Source organism: Parasteatoda tepidariorum, chromosome 9 (genome assembly GCF_982258835.1).
Source record: "Parasteatoda tepidariorum strain Cologne lab strain chromosome 9, Ptep-v5.0, whole genome shotgun sequence".
NCBI lineage: Eukaryota > Metazoa > Arthropoda > Arachnida > Araneae > Theridiidae > Parasteatoda > Parasteatoda tepidariorum.
This window is the reverse complement of record NC_141763.1, coordinates 45,453,525-45,477,838: the sequence shown is the minus strand read 5'-3', so window position 1 is coordinate 45,477,838 and position 24,314 is coordinate 45,453,525. Positions and strand designations below refer to the sequence as shown.

The window sequence follows — 24,314 nt, the reverse complement described above, 5'->3', positions numbered from 1 at the left end:
TTTTAACCAAAAAAAAAAAAAAAAAAATACATTAAAAATTTTTTGAATTGGTTATCAAATTGGTTATAATCTTTTGGTTATCTTTCGGTATCCAATTATTTAGTTACTGTCGGGAAAAAAAGAGGAGTTAGTTGAGAAGGTAGAAAATCAAAAACATCTTAATCTAGTTTTGATATTTTTCAATTCGTCTTCTTCACGAGTGATTCCATTAATTTCGAATACGTTTTCTCTAAATATTCCCTCAATGTGAAGATTTGTTTTGACTTCATTTTTGACAAGGATTCTAAAAATATTAAAGTTATCATTATGAAACACCTTAACATTAAATTCTCTGTTTCAGACGTAGTCGCAAAGTTTTCAAACTGTTTTAACTGAAATACTTGTAGAAATAAAATGTTAAAAAATTTGCTTTCTGTGAATTAATAAGCGAGATATATCCGAAAAACTGAAAAAACCGAGAGAAATATTTTTTTTGTTTCTTTGAAAATTTTTTCTTCTTCTCAAGAATGTTTTTTTTTTTTTTTAGTTTTAGAACATGTTTTTTAGATACATTTTTATTAGTAAAACAAAAATTATATTTTCTTAAAAAAAGGTTAAAAAATTATTTATAAGAAAACTGAAGAATGTTTATTTTTTTTTGAAAACTCAGTGATTCAAAACTAGTAAAAAATTAGACTTAGTTAAGCCTAAGCACTATTGAAATATAAAGCGATCAAGTTGGAAATCAAAACTATTAGAAAACTAAGGGTATCAAAAAGCGCAATCGAAATATGAAGCGATCAAATCGGAAATCGAATTTAGTTGATACTTTAGGTAAGGATTGAAAATATATACTTTAAGGGCAGTAATTTCTAAACACTATGTATATTACAACGTGTATTTATAATTATTTATTGCTATTTTTTATTTTATTTACAGGGTTATGTGCAGCTAAATTGTTGAGTGAATCTGGTGTTAGTTTCATTTTATTGGAAGCAAGAGATCGATTTGGTGGACGGACATTAACAAAAATTGTAAAAAAAAATGATGTAGTTTGTATTTTTATACATGTTTAGACTTATTAAAATGATCGATAAATGTAATTTTAAGTAAACTACGTTCTTGTTTAACATTTACGGGGAAAGTTTGAACCTTGGGACACTTTACAAATCTTAATTTTTTATTTCAATAGCTGTAATCAGATTAGATAGTTTTTCCCTGTAATATATTTTTATCAAAGCAAGTAATTTGAAAATGATAATTTGTCAGCCGGAAACTTTGAACTGCCTCTTTCCCTTCAATGTACAACACTTTTTTGTTTCTTATTGCTGATCACCCTATGTATAATTTAATCAGAAATTTAAAAAATACATTCTTGATAATCCCCCAGGCAAAATATTAGTCAGTCAACCTTAGAGAATTGTTAAGACACTTATTTAACACTTGGTAACTTCACCTTTGAATTTGCTAACTTTGTACTTAATTACTTGACTTTGTTCTTGTACTGGATTTAACCAATAGTTCACTTCACATAGTTTTGCACGAATGTCGCATCGAGTTTATGTCACTTGCCGAGGATTTGATCTAGCAAATTCCTCAAAATTTCCGGAAAACTGATTTCAAAGCTTTACAAACTTTCAATCACCTGAGAGATTTTTTTAATATGGTGTTTTTGCTGACCAATTAAGATGTTATAGAGTGAGTCAGTATTCATAAAACAAGTCACACATTCTTCTAGCCTCTATGATCAACAAAATGATGATGTTAACTCAAAGGCTACACCTGATCATTCAGAGTGTTAAAATAAACATGTTGTTAGGTGACACCTTAGTGAACAAGTTCTATCCATAATAAAAAGAAAAACATCACACATCCTAACCTGTCTTAAATATCCTTTTTATGATTTTTATAGGGGCTTTGGTGAGCTTATTATCTACCGACATAAAATTAATTTTTGTTAAGATATGTCCTCTGCATTGAGCATGTTTCTATTGCATACGTTTTTCAGGATCCTAAAGTTAACTACGTTGATTTCGGTGGATCTTATTTCGGGCCCTCTCACAGACGTTTGATTCGATTGGCTGAAGAGCTTGGCGTGGAAACATACAAAATCAATGAATCTGAAGACATCCTCCATTATAATGTAAGTCAATTAGCATAAATAACAAAACTCAAATATTGTAATAGTTTTCGACATACGCAGCATTTTCTTTATTTTAATTTACATAAGTCTGTCATGTCTTGACGATGGATTCATGATGATGCCTTGAAAATATATGTGTTGTGAACGCAGTTACAGAGATGTCTGGAAAATAACATTATATTTTATTTATTATAAGAAAATGCCATTTTCTTTCATTTTGCACCCCACGAGAGAAAATATTACAAGGTAAAAGTCACGTACTTCAAATTTTAACGGTTCAAAATCCAGCGAGAACAAATTGTATTTCCTTTTAAATCCACCAGATGGCAATGCAGATTATTGCGAAGGAGTTTCAATAACTATTAGAGACTTTTTTAGTCAAATGCATCAAAATTTAAGGGTTCATAATTCAGTGAAAATGCATTGAATTTCCATTTCCCCCTGCTAGATGGTAAAGCAGATTTCTGCCAATGTGTTTCAATTAATATCCCGGACATTTTAAGTAGCGTACATAAAATCTTAACGGTTCATAATTCAGTGAAAATGCATTGAATTTGCATTAATATTATAAATTGCGTATTTTAAAAGTTTAACGGTTCATGATTCAGTGAAAATGAATTGAATTTAAATTTGCTCCTGCTAAATGGTAATGCAGACTGTTATAAATATGTTTCAATTAGTATCATACATTTAAAGTTGCGTACATCAAAATTTAACGGTAAATTATTCAGTGAAAATGCATTGAATTTCCATTTTCCTTTTGCTAGATGGAAATGTAGATTTTAAAGAGCGTATTTCAATCTGTATTGGAGATCCCAGTGCAATAGTAGCTATTTTTTTTTACAAAGCGTTGTTTATTTTGTTTTATTAGGATATATTGGAGTGTTATTTTGTTCGGCAGTAAGTCTCCAATTTTGGAAATTAGAGGAATGGGAAGTGAGAGATGTTGAAACAAAGTTTTAGCATTCGCTGACCAAAATCATAAAAAAAGGGTAATAAATTCTATGAAATGGGAATTTAAGCATGTTGAATTTAACGAAGGTAATTTTGAATATTTTTATTATACATAAAGCCTATTCAAATAAACTATTCAACTAATCTTCGTGGTATTTTATTTAAATTTGAATTCTTAAACATATACTTTTATTGGGATATAGTGGAGTGTTATTTTGCTCGACAGTAGGTCTACCATTTTGGAAATGAGAGAAATGGGAAGTGAGAGAAGTTGAAACAAAGTTTCAGCGTTCGCTGAACAATGTTGAATTTAGTGTTCGAATATTGAATTTAAAGAAGGCTATTTTTAATATTTTTGTAACACATAAAGTCAACTACTCAATGAATCTTTGTGATATTTTATTTTAATTTGAATTCTTAAACATATATTTTTACGAACCCGTTAAACATTGATGTTTGCGACTTTAAATTTCTCCTGTATACACAGCGGTGGGAGAAAGACATACCAAAAACTCAAATTAAATGACAAAGTAACAAATATGTTGCCTTGGGCGTTGTGCCAATAATCTATAAAAAAAATTTAAAAATATAACATATTCATGGAATTTATGGAATAATCAATAAAAAAATTTAAAAATATTACATATTCAATTAAAAAACCCAAGGCACCCTGTCGAGCTGTTTAAGCAAGTCTATGCAAACTTTTGCCGGTCCAGTATTTTAGTTGGATGGGAATAGCATCCAGATTCCATCTCGAACTCAGTTGGGGAATTACAGTTTAAAAAAAAAACTTTTAATGCTTTAAAAATTCTTTTGTTGGTTTCACTGGGACATATAACATACACTGCCTTACTCAATTTATAGTAACAATTTTATAGATAAATTATATTCATAAAATTACAGACTATTTTATAGGTAATATGCAGTGCGGCCAACTTTCAACGGTTTTCGAAAAATTTTTATTCTAGTGGAAGCAAAATTTATGTTTTAATGAATTACGTTGTTGTTGCTAATCTCGGAATCGTCTAGCAGCGCTAAACGACTCCAATGAATCCGAACACCTCCAAAAGTCCATAAAAAGACTGGAGTCTCGCAGGACCTCATCTTTACCGAACCCCAAACAAGTCAGACTAATGAATTATTCATTATTCATTTAAACTTATTTTCCATATCACTACGTATGAATGATTTAAAAGTTCATATAGAAAGTCACTTTGTTCCAGAATTTTCACGGTGAGGCTTTTAAAATGCTGGCAAAATTACCAAATATTCTGAAAGCTTCGATTCGAAATGTTTACCTCTTTATAAAATATTTTGCTAAAAGCGTAGTAATTTTCAGGCGTGAATATGCTGTGTTCTTTCTCAATTATTACATACAAAAATAAAAATAAATATAATTTTGACAATTAAGGGTTACCATTCTTTTCAATCTGGAGAATGTTTAAAAAAACACTGAGCATTTTTATTCTACCTGTTTTAATTATAATATTAGTTTAATGGGAATTTATACCTCATTCATTCCTTGGGAAATAAATATAAAGTGTCCACTAAATGACTTGCTCATATTAAATGTAATTAAGAAAAAATGCGCTTTTTGCATAATTACTAGAAAAGCAATATATCTTGAAAAAGGAGATGTGTTCAGATAGTTCTAGGTGGCTCTAGCGTAAGAGATCACGGAACTATTAACAGAAGACTAGGTGTTCTGTCTGTTTTTCCTGCAGCAGGTTGCCCCACCGCTTCTTAGAGACAAATGGTGGATCTACTTCAAAGCAATACATTTTTAAAATGTATAGCTTTTCTTATAACATTAGCACATCTTTTAACCGAATCGTGTTATTATTATATATACTTTCAAAATGGGTCAGCTATCTAGTGGAAACCCTCTAGATTCTACATAATAATATTATAAATCGAACTGTTATGTTTTTTTTTAATTAGTATGTCTTTTTACATAATGAAAGCAATTTAAATATTTTTAAGAAAATTACTTTTTAAGAGATTTAACTGAATTTTTCAATTCTTTTAGGGTAAAAGAACTCAGTTTAAGGTATCTGAACTACCTAGGCAAAGAAATCCATTTGTCAACAGGGACATTAAGCATTTAATGGATTTAATGGACAAAATGGGAGAAGAAGTAAGTATTCAATGGAGTATACACTCATGTCCTTAAATTGCAGATAATGCCTGTTTACTCAAATAAAGATTCAAAAGCAAAATAAACATTACATACACATAAAGGTTTGTGAAGCAAATGAAGCACAAGAAAGATATCAAGATGCATGATAGACAGACAGCATTCATAAAACTACGGAGTGTTAACCCTCCCTGAAGTAATTAGTAAAGTCACCTCTCATACAAAAACGTAACATTGTATGGTTGGTATGGTGGTCATGTTTATGTTACCCATGCATGGTCACGTGTATGTATCCCATGCATGGTAACACAGTCAGTGAAACGCTACGGCATACCAAGTATCAAATTTTCAAGCTAATATGAAAGAATTAAGCTGATAGGAGCTTCACCCATATAGCTTAAGGAGAATACCCATAATCCATTAAGTTTAAGGAGAATACCCATAAAGCTTAAGGAGAATTAACCCATACCAAGCTGATATGGGATTAAACCCCACTCAATTAGCAATGCACTCTACATGATGGGAATGGTTAATTGGATTGCAACTCGTCGTGCGATCCCGTCTCACTCAGGTTCTATTGGATTCAAAACAGGTGAGAACGCTGGCCATTCAAAGCGCGTGATATTCTCAGATTGAAGGCACGAGAAGCATTGTCATCCATAAACACAAATTCTACCACTAAACCCTAAATGAATGTATATGTTGTTCCAGAATGAAGTGCTTAAAAATTTGGTCTGTCATGGTTCGAATTCGAACATGCAGAGTAAACGTATAATATTTAAAATATGCGAGACAAACATATGCGCCATTATTTTCAAACATTTGCAGTATATAGTTTCTACCATTTTGTTTTTGCAGAAATATTCAAAGGTAACGCTTTCAAAAAATATAAACAGGATGCTCAATAGTTTTCCCCATTTAGTATACATTTTGAAATTTTTTTAAACTTTTTCAAACGAGGTAAAAAAATAGAACTGTTATATTAGCCGTCACAAACTAATATTCAAAGCGAGAGATAAAGCAAAACGAGTATGTTATCGAAATCTGAAGGTTCATTATTGAGAAAGGCCGGTTTAAAAACATCAAAATAGTTTGCTTGCTAGAGGAAACTGGGAAAAGGCAATTAATGGAAACATTCTTAAGTTCCATATGGTAATCAAAACTGGTTTTAATTTTCAACTTTCTTAATAGTAATTTGTCAGATTTTGGAGCTGATTTTTTATTTTTCTCTCTTAAATAATTATATCCGTCTCTTAATGTGCAGTTTTAACTTTATTTTCTAGAGGGTTTTTAAAATATGTATTAAAGAGGGAGATTATGGAACACAATGCATGTATCTACGAGTGTCACGAAACTTATTCCATATCTGTTCTATTAAAAGTCCATTGCAACTCTAAGCAAATGCGCATATTGTTCCCAAATGAAGTCTGTGAATTTGGCATTATCGTGGTATAAGTTTCAAAGAGTGCAGTTTTTAACATATTGTCTCTGCTGAGGCCTTCAAAGGTAGTACTATATATATCTTCTCATTCTATATATATATTTCTATATATATAATCTATATATATATTTCAATATATATAATCTATATATATATTTCTCTTACACGGCGACAAAGAAAAGCCTCATTACAACTTCCTGAATGGCAACGCTGGAAAATCGACCAATGATTGCCGCTAAAAATGTCACATGCCAAATATAGCTGTCAATTCAGGCATTTACAGGGCAATATTGTTGGCCGGTCTTTCAGGGGCACCATATTAGGTGAACCAACGTTGCTCCCACAGTAAGGACTGATAGTACAGAGAAGGGAGGAACATCCATATCTTGCCTGGGATTCGAACCTAACCCCTACACCGGTCGGTCGGCATATTTGAATAACAAAGCAATTGAAATACTGTTATATCCCTTAATGCGAAAATTGAGATTTTTTTCACTTGCTCACCAAGATCTCCATCTTAATTTTTTAGAATTATTTCGAAACGTGTACAATAAATTAAGTAACAACAAAATACTTGCGTTTTATATTTACATTACCCTGTCCTTTAAATATCCTCTAATTTTCCTACAGTAAAGTAATATTGCTTCTCGAATGTTTAATGGTGACTTTTTAAATCATTGTTCCTTTAGATTGTATAACGGAAATAACCAAAATTATCACAGCTATAACTATTCAAGTATTTATTCGAATTCTTTTGAAAATACAGATTCAATAAATATTTCTGCAGCAAAATTTTATGAGCCTTTTATTGCGTCCGTTTTTTTTTCTATTACCGTTTTGAAAGATGAAATATTAGAATTAATTTCAGCTCTGTGATAAAGTTTTTATAGATAGTTAAAATGATAGTTTTGAAACATTGTAATCTATAAAGTTTCGAAAATAGAAATATTTCACTTCGTAATTGCTTTTTTATATTTCTTTTTCTTTATGCTTCAATTAAATTGATAGAAATAAATTCTATTTTATGGTGAAAAAAACAGTAATCGGTAAAAATTAGGTTTCATCGGTTGCTGAAGGTAATAAATAATTCTAAAGCTATCATTTATAAAAAAATAATATAATAAGTTATGGGAATTTAGTTCTTTTTACTAAATTAATAAAGACGCGGGTGTAGGCGTAGCTCATGAGCTTTTAAGGAAACAATAAAGTTATTAGTTAGTGATTCTCTTAAATTTGTTACTTTCCAAATTATATAAATGGTCTAAACTCAATATGGTTTAGAATTGATTGACAATTCAATTAGATTTGAAATATTTATTTTTCTTACCTAGCGTATCATATAAAATGCTATTTTTAGAAATTCCTTTGCACATCTTTGCTGCAAATAATTTTAAATGGAAAATCTTTTTGTCATTTAATATGCACAAAGAATAATTTTTTTGAAGTGTATAGGCGATGTACACTGAGCGGATGCAATATTAAGACTATCCAAAAGTTTTATGCATATCAGCTATCGCGAAACATAACCCCAAAAGGTTATTAACATAGTTAATATTAGCATGAGGGCTTATGATGGTTTGAACAAAACCAACCAAGTTTACCAAGTAATGCAGATGATTTATCGAAATGGCAATGGGTGCTTGAAACAGGATAATATATCCTGCCATATTTATGATATTGTAGCCTTCATTTGAGAAATAAGAGAGAGACTTCATTTTGTAGCGTTGGCCTTCACAATCCCCAGATCTCAACGAATTTTTGGAATGAGGCAGAAAAACTACATCTTCATATCCTTAAATATTTGAGTCTTGCACAATTGACAAGTGCTCCTAATGTGCCACAAACAGCATATCAGCGTCTACTTCACGTTTAAGGCAATTCTTAACTCAAACTTTAACTGCTAAATGTTGGATAGAGAATTCATATCGTTTATTAGACTGAATTAACATGTAGTTTCCAGATGGATATCCATATCCATATGAAAAACCAATTGATATTGAATTTTATTTACTTAAAAATAAAAATAAAATACTTTGTCAGTTTACATATTTAGGCTGTGTTTATAATGAAGTTATTTTATATGTAATTTTTTTACCCCAAAATGAAGGCTTTGAAACATTTAAATTACGTTTAGGTGTTTAAGAATTTAACTATACTCCCTGTAGTCGATGAGGAATTCCTTCAAAAAGTCGTTATTACTGAAAATCATATGTTGTAAATAATTTTCGTTATCTTTATATTGTTATTTCATTGTTTCCTTCCTAGATATCTGTCGATGCTCCTTGGAAAGGTCCCCATGCCCATGAATGGGACACATTGACTTTCAAAGTGTTTTTGGAAAAAAATTGCTGGACAAAGTACTGTCGCTTTATTTTACACATTTAATAATCATTCTTTTACCATAGGAATTTTTATTAGTTGTGGACTTAAATAAAATTTTTTTATATTTAATAAATTTATGTTATTCAGAACTAGCAAAAAAATTTTTTTTTAAATCGTAAACTCTCCGAGAATTAATTGTTTAGAAGACTTACTTCAAATATGGTTTGTGTAGAAAATAACGTTACGCCTTATCAAATAATGCAATGAAAAATTATTTTTATAATAATCAAAGATTGTATAGAAGATTATTGCTTATTTATTAAAAATTTTGTTTTTAAATCGAAAATAACGTTACTTTATATAAAATATTACTGCTTATGTTACGCCTTACCAAACAGTTAACAGTTACGCCTTACCAAATAACGTCCGACAAAGTTTGATTATAATTAAAACATACATATAAGAAAATTTGTTTAGAAGATTTAATTAAAGTTTTGATTTTGAATGGGAATCAACCTTAAGTAAGAGTTATATATATTAAATAATTAAAAAGAAATAATAAAACCAGATATAATAATATAAATAGTAACTATAAAATATATCTTATGCAAGAAATTATTTTTGCATGAGTGAGTTGCATAAATTAAGTGTAAAAAGTTGCCAGCTCGCGCTATATGTGACAAATATACGGTAAAAAAAATAGCGAATGATTTAAATTTTTTCTTTTAATTACTGGGTCGAAACTAACCTTTTTTAGAGTACAGAAGTTCAATCTCTTTTTAGTGTACTAAAATTAAACCTTTTTTTTAAAGTTTTTTATGCTAAAAAACGAATTTAGCAGAAAAGGAGCGAAATATACAGAACTTAGGTTTCACATAAATTACAAGTATCTCTTGATATTTTATAACCTTCGTTGAACAGCCGACCCAGTTTCGAGTTTACGGCAACACATGTAGTCTTGTAATTCCTGTAATTTTAATGAATTGGAATAAAATGTAGCCTTGTAATTTTAAACCCAATCCAGAAGACAAGAGAACTCCTGGATCAAGTATTGGCTGAAATTTGCATTCGTAGACAATTTTTTGATAGTACTTACCCGCAATTGCGTTACATTTAGAGGAAAACCTCCCACCGTTAGCTTGACGGCAAGTGGACTCTATCCCATGATTCGTCTACCACTGAGGATATTTCACACTAGTACTGTGGTCAGCGCAAGCCGGATGCGGGTTTCGTATTGACCACCCATCGTTGGGATTCGAACCAGGTTCACCTTATTCGATGGCGAACACTCTATCCCCTGAGCCATCGCGGCTACCTCTATATTAAAAAAAAATAGTGCGTGGAGTCCCTCCGCGCGGAAGAAGTTAAACTTCGCAACCTGCGACGTTAATTGTAGAAGAATCAGCAGTCGTAGAAGGATCACTAGTTCTATTCAACGACTCTTTTTCCTGCTCCGCTCCCTTCCGTGCTCTGTAATCACGGTAATATTGTGCATTTTTCCCTCGTGGACCCCTTGAACCAGTGGAGGTGCTTGTGGTTGCCTCATCGTCTCACCCTGGAAAATGTATTTGTATTAACAATGTATGTGAGTGCGTCATAATGTAATTTCAGAAGAGAAAACCTAACAATCAATTGATATTCACAAGAGACGTACCTTGACATAACCTTAAATCCGTCGCATTGTCCGTGGGATTGTTTTCACTCATTTCTTACAATTGTTATCCACTAAATTTGAAAATAAAAAATACTATCCTATTAAATTATATGTGTATCAAAACAAACTAAAAAAATATTTAAAGAAAAACAATACTTTTATTATTTTCATGCTAGTGAGAACCAAAACAATATGGAAATGAATGAAGGATAACTGGATCCTACCACGTGATTTCCCGGCCAATAAAAATGTAGCGTTAAACGTTTAACGCAACCTTGTTGGAAGTCGCATAAGAAGTATAACTTCAAAAAAGGCTACAACAGTCGTCGTCCGGGCCGAGCACGATCCTCATTCTCAAAATCTATTAGAAAAAAACAGAATATGAAATTTTTCACACTTCTAGATAAGTTTTCAAGAAACATTCTTGTATCAGAATATTACTGAAATGATCATTTGTTTGTAAATTAAAATTAGGTTTACTTGTTTCTCAGAGAACAACGGAAAACAAATACTAATCTCACTTGATTGTCATAAATTATCATGAGGATTAATAATTTTTCAGGAGCTGCGTCAAGTTCTTTAATAATGTCGTAAACGCACTTATTACATCAGAAAGCTACGAGGCCTCTCTGCTAAGCTTTCTGTGGTACATCAAACTTTGTGGAGGATGCAAAAATGTTTTTTCTTCATCAGACGGAGGACAGGTAGGTTTAAAAGTATTTTAATAATTGTATTCGTCTTTAAATGGCTTTCGAAAGTTTTTCTTATAAATACTACGAAAAAAGAAAAAAAAATACTTGAGTTGCGCAAATTGAAAAAATTAGGAACACCTTGAAAACTATTATTCTAATGATTGGATTAAGAAATGAAATGCAAACTTCAGGATTTGAAGAACTCGCTAAAATAGGCTTAATTAATTTTTGCAGACGATATTTTAAGTCAGAAAATAAGAGATGAAAACGTACTTTCTTCTGAATTAACATGCCTTTTCTTTGACGGGTTTGAAGTTTTGACCTTCAAAATGTAGGGGTAGCCTTCATCTGTAAAGTATGGTCCAAATAGTGTAAGGAGGAGACTTTTTAAAAGTTTTAGAAAGTTTAGGCCTCTTAATGTTAATTTGACTTCTTGCATGACTTTTTCTTCATGCCTCTTTAACTATTTTAAACAATTAAATTTTATTAGTTATTTTAAATATATCTAGATATTTACCACATTTAAGATCAGGACCTTGAATCATTAAGATTGCCTCTTTTGTGATCCAAAAAATTTTAATCCCTAAGTTATTATGAAATTTTCTTTTTTTTATTTTTTATTTTGCACCCAGCATATTAAATATGATTTTTAAAAAGCCAGTAGAGATTTTTTTGAAAACAAAAGATTGTCTGTTGGTGACTGCTTTTTTAATACTTTATAACCGTCGTTGAACAGGCGATCCAATTTTATGGGTTTATGACTGCTAATGTTCAACTCCGCAGCCTTGTAATTTTGAACCCAATCCAGAAGACAAGGGAACTCCTGAATCGAGTATTAGGTGAAATTTGCCTTCGTGGAGGACTTTGTGATGGAGCTAATCCGCATTTGCGTTACATGGAGAGGAAAACCACGAGAACATCCCACGATTAGCCTGACTGCAAGGGGACTCTAACCCATGATCCGTCTACCACTGGTAAGAAAAAAATCACGTCAGCACTGTGGTCGGTGAACGCCGGATGCGGAATTCGTATCGACTGGGATTTGAACCCGGTTCGCCTTATTGGAAGGCGAACGCTCTATCCCCTGAGCCATCGCTGCTCTTGGTGACTGGTTGACAGAAATAAAAGTAATTTTTTTGAACTGTAACCATTTAAATTCATAAAATAGGAGAAAAAATATTTTTTTCTCTGAAGCATGCGCATATATGAAAAAAAAATTATTAATAATAATTAAAAAAAACAACAACCTAGAAATTGAGAACATCATAAAGGGAAAAATTTGTTGGCTTTATCAAATCCCTGCGCCTCTCATTGACACATAGAGAGGAGAGACAATAATTGCTGCTTAAATAGATCATCAACTGGTAACCTATGGGAACCAGGCCTAGAGGCCACCCAAGGACGACGTGCTTGACTATTTGGAAATGATGATCCATAGGTGTAGGCAGAAGTCTAATCAGAGAGTTGTATGGAATAGAATGATGGAACAAGCCTGGGCTCACCAAGGGCTGTAGAGCTGTGGAAGAAGAAGAGTCACCAGATATTTATACTTTCAGAGTTGTTTTTGGAAGTTACACTGTAAAAATGCAAAGAATCAAAATATATTTTAAGAAAAAAAAATTAACTGATGTGTTTCATATTTTAATTAAGTTTTAGTGTTATATGTTAGTTAAATTTCAACATAAAACGAGCAATCAGCCTAATATTTAGTTAGAAAATAATTGTTATATGCATATGAATATAATTTCAAACCACTAAATTTATCGTATGCAAATTTTTAAATGTTCTCTTCTGATTTTTTTTTTCAGAGGCGAAAATTCAAAGGAGGTGCACAACAAATCTGTAATAAAATTGCTGAAAGATTAAGAAGTAATTTTCCATTTTTTAAGAATAAAAACATCCATAAAGATTGAATAACAAAGAAAATAAACATCTAGAAAATTTATAGCTTCCATTCAAAAGTTTTTCTTAAAGTACTTTCTGTCACACGAAAGACAGTCATTTTCGAAAAATGCTTGGAGATTTTTCAGAAATTATAGAAGTTCATCAAAAAGGTTAAGCACCCTTCGGTTTTTTTGTCTAAGTGTGATAAAATAGAATCAATTTCGTAATTTTTGCCCATATGAAAAAATGTGGTTCTTAAAATTTTAGTTTCTTTTATTATTTTCTTCCTTTTAGTTTTTTCTCTATTACTTTATTTACGTCAGATTGCCAAAATTTTGATTGAGGATAAATTTAAAACAAATGATGTTTGCCCTATTTTTACTACTGGAAATTGCCAACATTAGGTTAAGAGAACCAGTTGAAATTTGAGCACTCTAGCTAGTCGGTTAAAGTAGTAGGAATTATTTATTATGAAAAAATGTCTTCGGTGCTAATGTCGCCCTAAACTTTATTTGTAGTGGTTAGAAAACAATTGAAACTTATCTTATTATCAAACCTTATTATTTCAATTAAAATTTGGCTGCCATTGTTAAACAAATCGCTGTCAGAATTCTTATTGGCGATAAATTCACTGAGGCGATAATATCGGTTTTAAGTCAGCTTGTAGTGGTCAGAGAATGACTTGAACTTTGTTGTCATCAGTTAAAGGATTCCATTTATATTTTGAGTCTAGTACCTGAAAGCAAGCTAATAAATGTGTAGCCATAAAAATTAAGAGGTATGTTGTGTGTTATGCTAAAAAATTTCAATAAAATTCAGTTAAATAAAAGTTAGCAATTCACGCGGCATTATAAGCAGCGCATCGGAAACAGCTTTATACATACGAAATGTTAAAAATAATCCCATTCATTCTTCAATCTAGGTATATGTTGTTAAGGAAAATATTGTATACAAATATATAAATGTGTAGATTTAAGTAAAAGTTAGACGTTAAAAATTTTTTGTGAAGCTTTTTTTTTCCTTTTAAAGTTTGTTGTATTAAAAGCATACAACAAACTTGAAAAGACAAAAAAAAAGTATAGCTTATATATTTAAAAATATTATATATTAAAAGTGTAGCTTATATATTAAAAGTATAGCTTATATATTAAGTATAGCTTTTATTAAATTTAAAATAAGTTTTCGATAAAAAATAGTCCCTGCTTCTAAAGTCGATAAAAATGATGAAATTTAGTCAAGAAAATTATCAAAAATACTCAAGCAAAATAAAAGGAAAAGTTCAATTTATATGTAAAAGAAGTTTTCAAACCAATATTTCGTTACTTAAAGTGTAAAAGTTTTATTTGTAAATTTTACATGTTATATCATTAATAAATTTTTATTAGGATGTATCAGCAAAAATTTAAGATTTCAAAATGTTATTTGTTGTTAAACTTTCAAACTAAAATTTGTGCATTCTTCATTTAGTTTAATTTTCTAATGAATTGTTTACTAAAAAATTACAAGAAAAATATTTTATTAGAGACGCTCTTGTGGCATCTTTTCTTTGAAATGAGAATGTCTGATTAATAAGCTATTTAGACAATTTACTAAAAAATTAATGAGCATGTTTTTTTAATAATTGTTCTTTATCAAATTCTATTACATTATTCTAAAAATAACATTAGCGAGTTAAATAAATGAATAAATCTTCATTCTTAAGCGAAAATGTTTCCGAATACAAAGTGTTCCATTAAACGTGAGCAATAAAATAGAATGAAATAACTGTTTCGATTATGAGTTCTTTTAATACAATGTAACACCACTTTTATTAGTTTTTTTAGTTCGTAATTGATTTTATTTGTGATAAACAATACGCAATTACTTGTAACGTGAATGAATACATACGTTTGTTTTAGAAAAATCTTAGTGAACAATAATGGTAGACCAACGAAAAATGCACGATGTTTAATAATAATAATAGTTTAAATAATAAAATAGTTAAAATTTTAAGCTTTAATTTTATTTTTCAGATTCTGTTATCAAAAACAGCCCAGTTATTGGAATCGATCAAAGCTCCAAAAACTCTGTTTTGGTGAAAACATTGACTGGTAAAGAATACAAGGTAAAACACACTAAAAAACTGCTTTTTTGAATGCTAAGCATTACTAAAAATATAGCATTATACATAGGGAAATTTTTGATAAATAATCATAGTTTATTTGTTTAATGCAGAAAATATAAATCTGTTGGACAATCAGCTTGGTCACTTTTCACAGTTATCTTTTACAGCACATAAACTTAAATGTTTGACTCATTCAAATGCAGCGAACTTTTGCATTTATATGTTCCTAAATCTTTAACCACTCCTTCTAATCCTAAAATCTTAATTAGTTTTAACCAATTATATTAACCAAATATTTCGATGTTGCTCGCCACTTTGCACGCAAGAAAGTACTTTGATTTCAATTTTCACTATTTCCAAGAGATGTCCGAGATATTCTTAAAGTTCCTGAATTGAATTCTATTAGAATTGAATGGAATTGCAGTAATAATTCAAAATCTAATCGGCAGCCATTAAATCACACAAACCACCATAAATATAAGTTTGGAACATTTTAGCATAGATGGCAGCAGCAGTAGTATTCAAATTATTTCTATCGCTGTCGTTCGATAAGATAGAAAACTCACTCCAATGCTCAATTTCGTGCTGCACTATTTATTCAAGCACTTCTCGAGTATCGTATAATATATACGACAGTATGCTGCACTATAGCAGTCGGTATGACATTATGCGACACCATTTCATCGTTTATGTTTAAAATTTCTTCAGTTGTTTTAGGAAGGTTTAAAAATAAATCAGAATAGTTACTTCGTACCCAAGTTTTCATTTCTATAAACTGAATTTTAATGCAGTGAGATTTGTATACAATTACACTGCTTAAAAATAAAGGTTGAAAATATGGTATAACGTACTGGCAATTTTGGAGCATTATTTCTATAATTCTTCACTTTACTGTAAAATCCATTTATAACGTAAAAATTAGACTGTTATTTTTACAGTAATATTTATTTTACTAGAATGATTCAGTAATTTTATGTTAATTACTACTGTAAAAATAATGCTGTATCAGGTTTTTTGTTCCGTGAAATGTTCCTGTAAAAATGGATCTTACTGAAAAAAGAATCTGTACTCTAAGTGCCGGTGTTTTTTTGCCGACCGTAATTTGATCCGGAATTTTTTACAGTGTAGAAAAACTCTACTTTTTCCTTCTCCGGGCATATAAAATTTGCGCTATGATGTACTGAAGGTAATGAAAATAAACCGTGCTAGAAACTATGCGAGCTATACCAAGAAACTAAATTAAAAAGCAGAAAAAGAAAAAAAATTGACTCAAAAGACCTCATGTTGGAATCTTATGTTTTAGGATTTTATAATGCTAACACAGTAGCAGGGTTTGGAAAAAAAACGAAATGGTAAAGAATTAGAGCACTTCTAAGACATGGGACCTGTATTTATAAGTCTAAGGTACGCACCTTTTGTGTTAGAATTCTGAAATGCTAAAGCGTAGTTTCAACTCAACTTTTTTTTAATAATTGAAATGAAATCGCATATTAAAGTTTAAAAATAAAGAACAGTCTTTAAGGCGAATCGAGAAATTAACAATTTACAATGTGTTTTTACTTGCTCTTTAAGCGTTTGTTCATTGATTTTGAACCTATTTAGAATTTAAAGTTAAAATACTTTATGTCAAGTCTTCTGAACAACTGACAAAATGAAAACTCATATAAGAAAACGGAATGAGATAAAAATGTATGGTTTGTTGTATTCATTTAAAAAATGTCACGTCAAAAATATTCTCACACAATTTTCTCTTATGAGATATAACAAAATGAGATAAAACATAAAAATGAGATATAACAATAGCTAGCTGCTTCATTTCATGTCATTCATACTGATCTATTTTTTAAATATTTGCACTGCTGTCTGTTAATTTGTTCTCAGATTAGAACATGTTATTGTATTAAATAGAGGTAATTGGATTTTTAAGTAAAATATTTTGTTTATGTCAAGTGTTCCAAGAAACTGACAACATGAAAAATAATTTAAAAAAAATAGAATGAGATAGAAATGTATGGTCACTAACCATTCTGCGTTGAAATCTAGAAAATTCGTTCTCTTCACTCTTTAACTTTGGTTACAAATTTCATTAACAGATGGCGCTGTTGAACATACTACAAAATAGTGTAGATTCTGCATTTTAGACAATTCCGACTGATCTATTTTCAAACATTTATTTTCCAAATCCTTAAAGATTTTTAGGAAATCCAAAAAGATTTTTCAAAGCATCTGTTGCTTTGATTTAATAGATTAATTTAATCTTTATTTAATTAGTATTAACTAGTATGGAAAGTAAACTCAAAGCATAATTTTAAAATTTTGTTTTAAATACCTACTAAGGTTTCACAATCATTAATTGTGGTTATTCCTTTGTCGCTTCTCATAAATGTTTATTTGTATATTTATACGAAGTAATAGGCTGAAAGATTTAATAGGTTTTCGAATTCACAACAACTAACTTTTTAGGAAAAGTATATTTTATATTTTATTATTTTCATAACCGTCATTGAACAACCGACTCCATTTTTGGGTTTACGACTACTAATATTCAACTACGTAGCCTTGTAATTTTGAACCCAATCCAGAAGACAAGGGAACTCCTGGATCAAGGATTGGAAGAAATTTGCCTTCTCGGGGGATTTTTTGAATGAACTAACTCGCTTTTGCGTTATATGGAGAGGAAGACCACAAAACCTCCCTCGGTTAGCCTGACCGCAATTGGACCCATGATCCATAGATTGAGGATATTTCACTTCAGCATTGTGGTCAGTGCAAGCCGGTTTAAGACTGCTAATGCTCAACTCCGTAGCCTTAAAATTTTGAACCAATCGAGAAGACAAGGAAACTCATGGATCAGTACCCCCAGAGGTATTGATTTGTTATGGGAACATGGAGGACTTTGCGACTCGACAGATTTAACTTGCATCAGTCACCATTCAGTAATCAGTCACACAGGGAGTCTTCGGTCGGTTGGGATCGAGCTCACGAACTCTTGGAAAGTGCCCTGATAACCAGGCTATTCCGACCAGGAAAAGTATATTGTATTTTTACTGCGTCATATGATGTAAATGTGTATGATGTAATCCATTTTACGTCAGAATTACCAGCTTAGTGAAACCAATAGATGCAAAGAACAGCAATAGTAACCGTTATAAATAATGTCCTCAATTTTTTTCCAAACACTCAAAAATAACTTACAAAGTTGCTTCTTTAAATTAATTAATGGATTTGTTCGTAAAAATAAATTAAAAAATTACATAGTAAATATATATGTTGTTATCATAATCAGGTTTTTTTAGAAATTGTAATTAAAGTAATTCCAATTACGTTACAGCTCATAAATGTTTATTTAAATATCTATGCGCAGTAGCATGCAGAATATAGAATTTTGAATTTACAACTATTAACCTTTTAGGTAATGTGTATTGCATTAGTTTGGCCTCCTATTATGATGCAAAAGAAAATCCATTTCCCGCTAGAATTACCAGCTTTGAAAAGCCATTTGATGCAGAGTACTCCAATGAGTACCTTTATGAAAGCCATCCACTATTATTCCCAAACATTCAAAACAATCCATGCAAACATTCAGAACAATAACTGGAAACAATCCTCTAATATACCTAAATATTCAATTTAAAAAAGTAACTTTTATAGTTACTTCTTTTAACTAATTAATGATTTGTTCGTAAAAACAAATTAAGAAACTCCCTTGTAAATATCTAATATGTTGTTTTCATAATCATTTTTTGTGAATTGTAATTAAAGTATAATTGTTATTAAGTTACATCACATAAACGTTTATTCAAATATTTATATGAAGTAGTATACAGAATGATTTCATAGGATTTTGAATTTACAAGTATTAACCTTTTAGGCAAAGTATATTGTATTAGCACTGCCTCCTATGATGCAAATGAAAATCCATTTCACGCCAGAATTACCAGCTTTGCGAAACCAATTGATGCAAAGAACGCCAATGGGAACCGTTATGAAAGCCATCCTCTATTATTCGCAAACATTCTGGCGTAATAAAGGTAAGTATTGAATAAATCCCTTTTATTCTAGCAGAAGTTAATATCTGTCAAGTTTATTACTCACAATTCCGTGGGGAAATCACTGTGTAAAACGAGAACTAAATTAATGAATTATATCAGTTATTATTCGGAAATGGTTCGATGCAGAATGTGGAGGGTACTTTAGGTTGTCAATACAAAAGCTGGATATAACAATATTCTAAAGCACCTAAGTATGAGATTATTCAGAATTCAAGGTAATTGGCTTAATTTTTCAGTACATGCATATCAAAGTGAAGAGAGCTTAAAATTACAATATTGAGATTTAGTTGGTAATTCTAACAAAGAATTTGAATTATCAAGAATCTCTCAAATGGAAGGTAAGCGTTCTGGATAAGTTATGTTTCAATTTTAATCTAATTTAAATCGGAAGTATAGCTTATTTATTCATTAAAATGTCTTTTTATATTATATCCTGAATGTTAAATTTCAAATCATTCCGAGTACTACATAAATCGTAAGCTTATGCTAAATTGATTTATCTTTTTTAAAATTATTACATAGCGTGTTTGGATTGCTTTTATCTATTTGGTGCTCTTTGTATTCTTATTTTAATTAAGGGATTAAAAAGGATAACATTATCTTAACTGGATTTATATTTCTGAACAAATTTGGTTTAAGGATGCTTTTCGAAAGCTTTGCTATCGTATGAAATAATGCTTTTTATCAAATAATATGATATTTTCATAAACGCTGTATTTTTAGCCAACGCACTATGTACTATAAAGAAAATGGAGCAAAAAGTAACAATTTTAAGTAAATAAAAAACGATAGGGATCTAATTTTTTAATTGTTATTTGGACGTTGTATACTTTGAGCTCATAAAAATATGCAAAAAGTTTAAGCCATCAATTAACTTTAATAATTTTCACTTTCTTGAAAAAAAATCTCGCCAAACTGGCCATTTTCATTCTTTAAAAAATATTTCCGCAGTCTGCTTGTTTTAAAGCTCAGATAATTCTTCTATCGATTAACGGTCATGGCAGGAATGTCATGGAATTTCGACCTCGGTCAGACGACATAAACAGCGCCTGAATTGGTACTCCTCTCTACAAACTTTCACACCACAATCAACAAAGGGACGTTCAACCATGACAGATTTAACGTATAGGCGAACGGTTTCTTTTGTCCGTTGCCAGGATCGAACTCGTTACCACCAGGTCTCCAACCTGCCATGTGAGAGATGCATTAACCGACTACACCACCGTAGCACCAGTAGAATTCGGAGCTTTCAGGCATTCTATCTCCTTTCGTTTCCTGGCTCATTTTCATTTTGTTTGGCGAAAGATCTTAGAATAATTTTAAATTATAATGGTTGTTTATTGCTACCACTTTCCACCCTCGTTTAAGGAAATGCTACGGCAAGCAGTTGAGGTAGTAGGGAATGGATTTGTAGTGGAGAGTTACACAATACACAATATTGTTATTATTTTTTTATTTATACAATAGTTTATTTTTTTGATTAATACGTTACTCATATTTTAAAATACTGAACACGATCTGGACGAGGTATTAGGATCTAGATGAGGTGAGTAGTAGAAAATTATCCTTGATCTTTAAAACATCTAACAAGATATTTTTAAGATCAAGGTTAATATTACAATATTTGTATAATTTTTTTGTTTTGCTTTTTTATTGGGGGCGTAATGAAATTGGTAGAAAATGGTGACAACTTTAGTTCAATTATACATTACTCCTACGTAAAGTGTTTTAAGTTACTCTGCCACCTGGTGACAAATTCAAAATAAGGAATACATTTTATGAACCATGCAAGAAAAGAGTAAATTAATTGTAGAGAATCATTGATTTAGTGCTCAGACATATAGTGCACATTAATGCAGAAATTAAAAAGCGTAAGTCGCCATTGTGTTTGGACACTAATTTGCAATAAATGTTGAGACTTACACGGTTGAACAACTTGTGCTATAAATAAGGTGACGACAATAAAGTTTCATAGTTGAAAATAGCTCTTCAAAACACACTTGTTTTACGTGTCAACAAGTTTGTCTTATGAGTGAATTTCTTAATACCTTACCTGATCTTAACGATAATCTTACATGAAAGCCATGAAAGGTCTCTGAAGGTATTATCATTGAGTAACTAAGATCCTCTTACCTAGACACTATTTTTTGATAAAATATATCGTCGCTCTGATGATAAAGGGTTGCATACGAAATTAAGATTGTATTATGTCTCATTAATTCAACTAGCGAGAAATTTCTTTTTGTTTGCTTGTTTCAGGGTTATGTGGTTCATTTTGGATCGAAGGCGGGAAGGAACATCCTATTTGTTTTACGTTTGATGATACTAAACCAGATGGTAGTCATCCAGCTATTATTGGGTAAAGCATTATGCTTTTTTCCTCTCTCAGAATATCCAGTTACGAAATTTCCATTCCGAAGATTTAACAAAGCTAATGTTAAAGTATTATTATTATTATAAGCAATTTTATCTGATTAGGTGCAGTCCTCTTTTCTGTTTGAAAACATTCTAAATCATGTTTGCTTTAACGTATTGATGTTATCACTAGGGAAATTAATTTCATTTAACAGAAATGTTGAACAGTTAATTCACGTGACAGAGTTCAGTGTTTAAATACATAACCTGACTCAAAAAGAGAGAGATTTTCGAAATTAAGTATCGAGATAAATTCGCCTTCTTGGAGAACTTTTACGGGGAAATTAAGGAAGGTTAGTATTACACACAGAAGAAATCTGATCACTAGTTCGATTGTGATAGAACTTTAATTCATGACCTGTCAACTATATATTTTACGATATGTATTAATATACGATACATACCGAAGAGCCATTACATTATGACCACCCTGCTAATAACATGTAGAACCACCTTTAGCCCTCAAAACTGCTAGCACCCGCCGTAGCATTGATTCCACAAAGTGTTGATAGGTAGTCTGAGGTATCTGGTACCAAGCGCTCACCAACTGGTCCTGCAATTCCCTCACATTGCGAGGAGGTAGCTTGGCAGCACGAATTTGGTTTTCTAATTAGAACCACAAATAGTCTATTGGATTAAGGTCAGGTGAATTTGGGGTCCAAGACATAACTTGAAAGTCACTAAAATGTTCCTCGAACCAATCCATGACGATTCGACCCTTATGACATGGTGCATTATCCTATTGGTAAACACCATCCTCTGCAGGAAAAACTGTTGCCATGAATGGGTGAACCTGGTCTGCAACTATGTTCAAATAGCTTAAAAATATTTTTCTTAAATTTTTGGGGGTATAAAAAAGTTGATCGTCTGTAATTTTGAAAAAAAAAAGCATCGATTTTATGTGGCAATACTTTTGAAAAAAAACGAGTGAATCGCAGCACTGACCGTTATATTATGTTCTACTATTCTCACTCTAAACTCTTAAGAAATAAATGTTTTCAATGGAAATTTGCATTTAAGGTCAAAGGTCATTCAAAAAATTCTCGAAAAGAAGCTATTTTCTTAGAATTGGACAGTCAAAATCTACTAGTACCAATATTGCATCACAAAGGTGTATATTTCTGTATAAACATATCAATGAGTAGCAACTAAATGAAACGAGTAAATTACAACACTGACCAATATTTTATCTTCTACTAATATCACACTAACTTTTAAGACATAAATACTTTTTGAAGAAATTTGCATTCAAGGTCAAAAGTCATTCAAACTTCTTCGAAAAGAGGCTCTTTTCTTAGGCTTTGACCGTCAAAGTCAATTAGTATCAACATTAAACCACAAATCGATATTTTTTGAGTGAATATATATCAATCAGTAACAGCTAAAAAAATAAACATGTGTGGTATATTTGATTTAAATCCATAGGATTAACTTTGCTTAATTTTAAAGCGATGCACTATACTATTTATGCATAAAAGCTTTTAGTAACTTCTGATCTATTAGTGGTATGCTCGAGGTTGTATTAGATTTAGCATAAGTAAAAATTATAACGTTAGATATAAAAAGTTTCTGAAATGTATTTATCCAACACTTATATCTTTAGTTTCGATTTCGTTGTCTTTAATTCCCCTAGGAAAATATCATTTGTCTTTCTAAGAATCCTAGCTTTGTACAAAAGGGCACGCATGCAACCTAAAAGTAACTAATCTGTAACAACTAATTTTTTGTTATTCTATGGACAACTAGAGTGATTTTTCAAATAGTTACCTTAAATCACTTCATTTATTCAAAAGACTATTTTGTAGATAAGAAATAAGTATAGTGTTTTGCTAAAATAGGGTCATTTATTCCAATGTAAGCGTGTTTAAATATTCATATTAACCTTTTCAATTATGCTAAGTTATTGTCTTTTTCTTAGATTCATTTCTGCAGATAAGCTTCGAGGTACATTTCTTGATTTAAGTTTGGAAGAAAGAAAAATCATTCTAGCTCGAAGTCTTGCTGAAGCAACGGATTGTGAAGAATTTCTAAACGTAAGTTTTAATTTCATGTTTGGTATGCTAATGACCTATGACAAATCACTGGTTAAGGTACTGAGCTGCCATTGAAAGGACTGGGGTTCAATCCACAGTGGTAGCATGAAAGCCACGCATATTCATATAGATTTGTAGCAGCTTATCTGAAAAGGGTGCATCTGCAATGCTACCACATTGTTACAATCACGCCTTTGGTCGCGAAATAGAAGAACCTTAACCTATTAGCTCTGAACAAGCTGTTGCAGGAATGCTTTGTTTTTTGATATGCCAATACAGAAAAATGAACTATATCTACTTATTTGACATAATAATTTAGTTTTATAAAGTAATAAATTATTTTATCCCATGATATATTTTAGCCAATTCATTATGAGGAAAAAAATTGGATGGAGGAGCAATATTCTGGAGGATGCTACTTAGCGTTGTGTCCGCCAGGATATCTTACCCGCTATGGAAGGTGAGTTAAAATTTATGATAGAAAATTGGAATAAAATATCATTA

At 30.8% G+C, this 24,314-nt stretch overlaps 2 protein-coding genes across 3 annotated transcripts in view; one reads left to right on the top strand and one right to left on the bottom strand.

The window, feature by feature from the left end:
* Positions 1 to 24,314, top strand: part of LOC107456158 (amine oxidase [flavin-containing] B) — a 30,172-nt gene that overhangs the window by 804 nt on the left and 5,054 nt on the right. Inside the window, exons 2-12 of the mRNA XM_016073941.5 lie at positions 919 to 1,013; positions 1,988 to 2,122; positions 5,106 to 5,213; positions 8,920 to 9,011; positions 11,193 to 11,334; positions 13,131 to 13,191; positions 15,219 to 15,310; positions 19,182 to 19,341; positions 21,622 to 21,721; positions 23,696 to 23,810; positions 24,173 to 24,270. Of these exons, the coding sequence (XP_015929427.3) occupies positions 919 to 1,013; positions 1,988 to 2,122; positions 5,106 to 5,213; positions 8,920 to 9,011; positions 11,193 to 11,334; positions 13,131 to 13,191; positions 15,219 to 15,310; positions 19,182 to 19,341; positions 21,622 to 21,721; positions 23,696 to 23,810; positions 24,173 to 24,270 (1,198 nt within the window). The remainder of the gene's footprint in view (positions 1 to 918; positions 1,014 to 1,987; positions 2,123 to 5,105; positions 5,214 to 8,919; positions 9,012 to 11,192; positions 11,335 to 13,130; positions 13,192 to 15,218; positions 15,311 to 19,181; positions 19,342 to 21,621; positions 21,722 to 23,695; positions 23,811 to 24,172; positions 24,271 to 24,314) is intronic.
* The window catches only part of LOC139426936 (uncharacterized), a 32,451-nt gene continuing 18,992 nt past the window's right edge, over positions 10,856 to 24,314 (bottom strand). Inside the window, exons 2-3 of one of the 2 annotated variants that reach the window (XR_011638060.2) lie at positions 12,570 to 12,898; positions 10,856 to 10,991 (exon numbers count right to left, since the gene is read on the bottom strand). Coding sequence is in view for 1 of the 2 variants with exons in the window: in XM_087151708.1 (XP_087007834.1) it covers positions 12,570 to 12,838 (269 nt within the window). In the remaining variant the exon portion in view is untranslated. The remainder of the gene's footprint in view (positions 10,992 to 12,569; positions 12,899 to 24,314) is intronic. The other variant, XM_087151708.1, reaches the window with a different exon arrangement.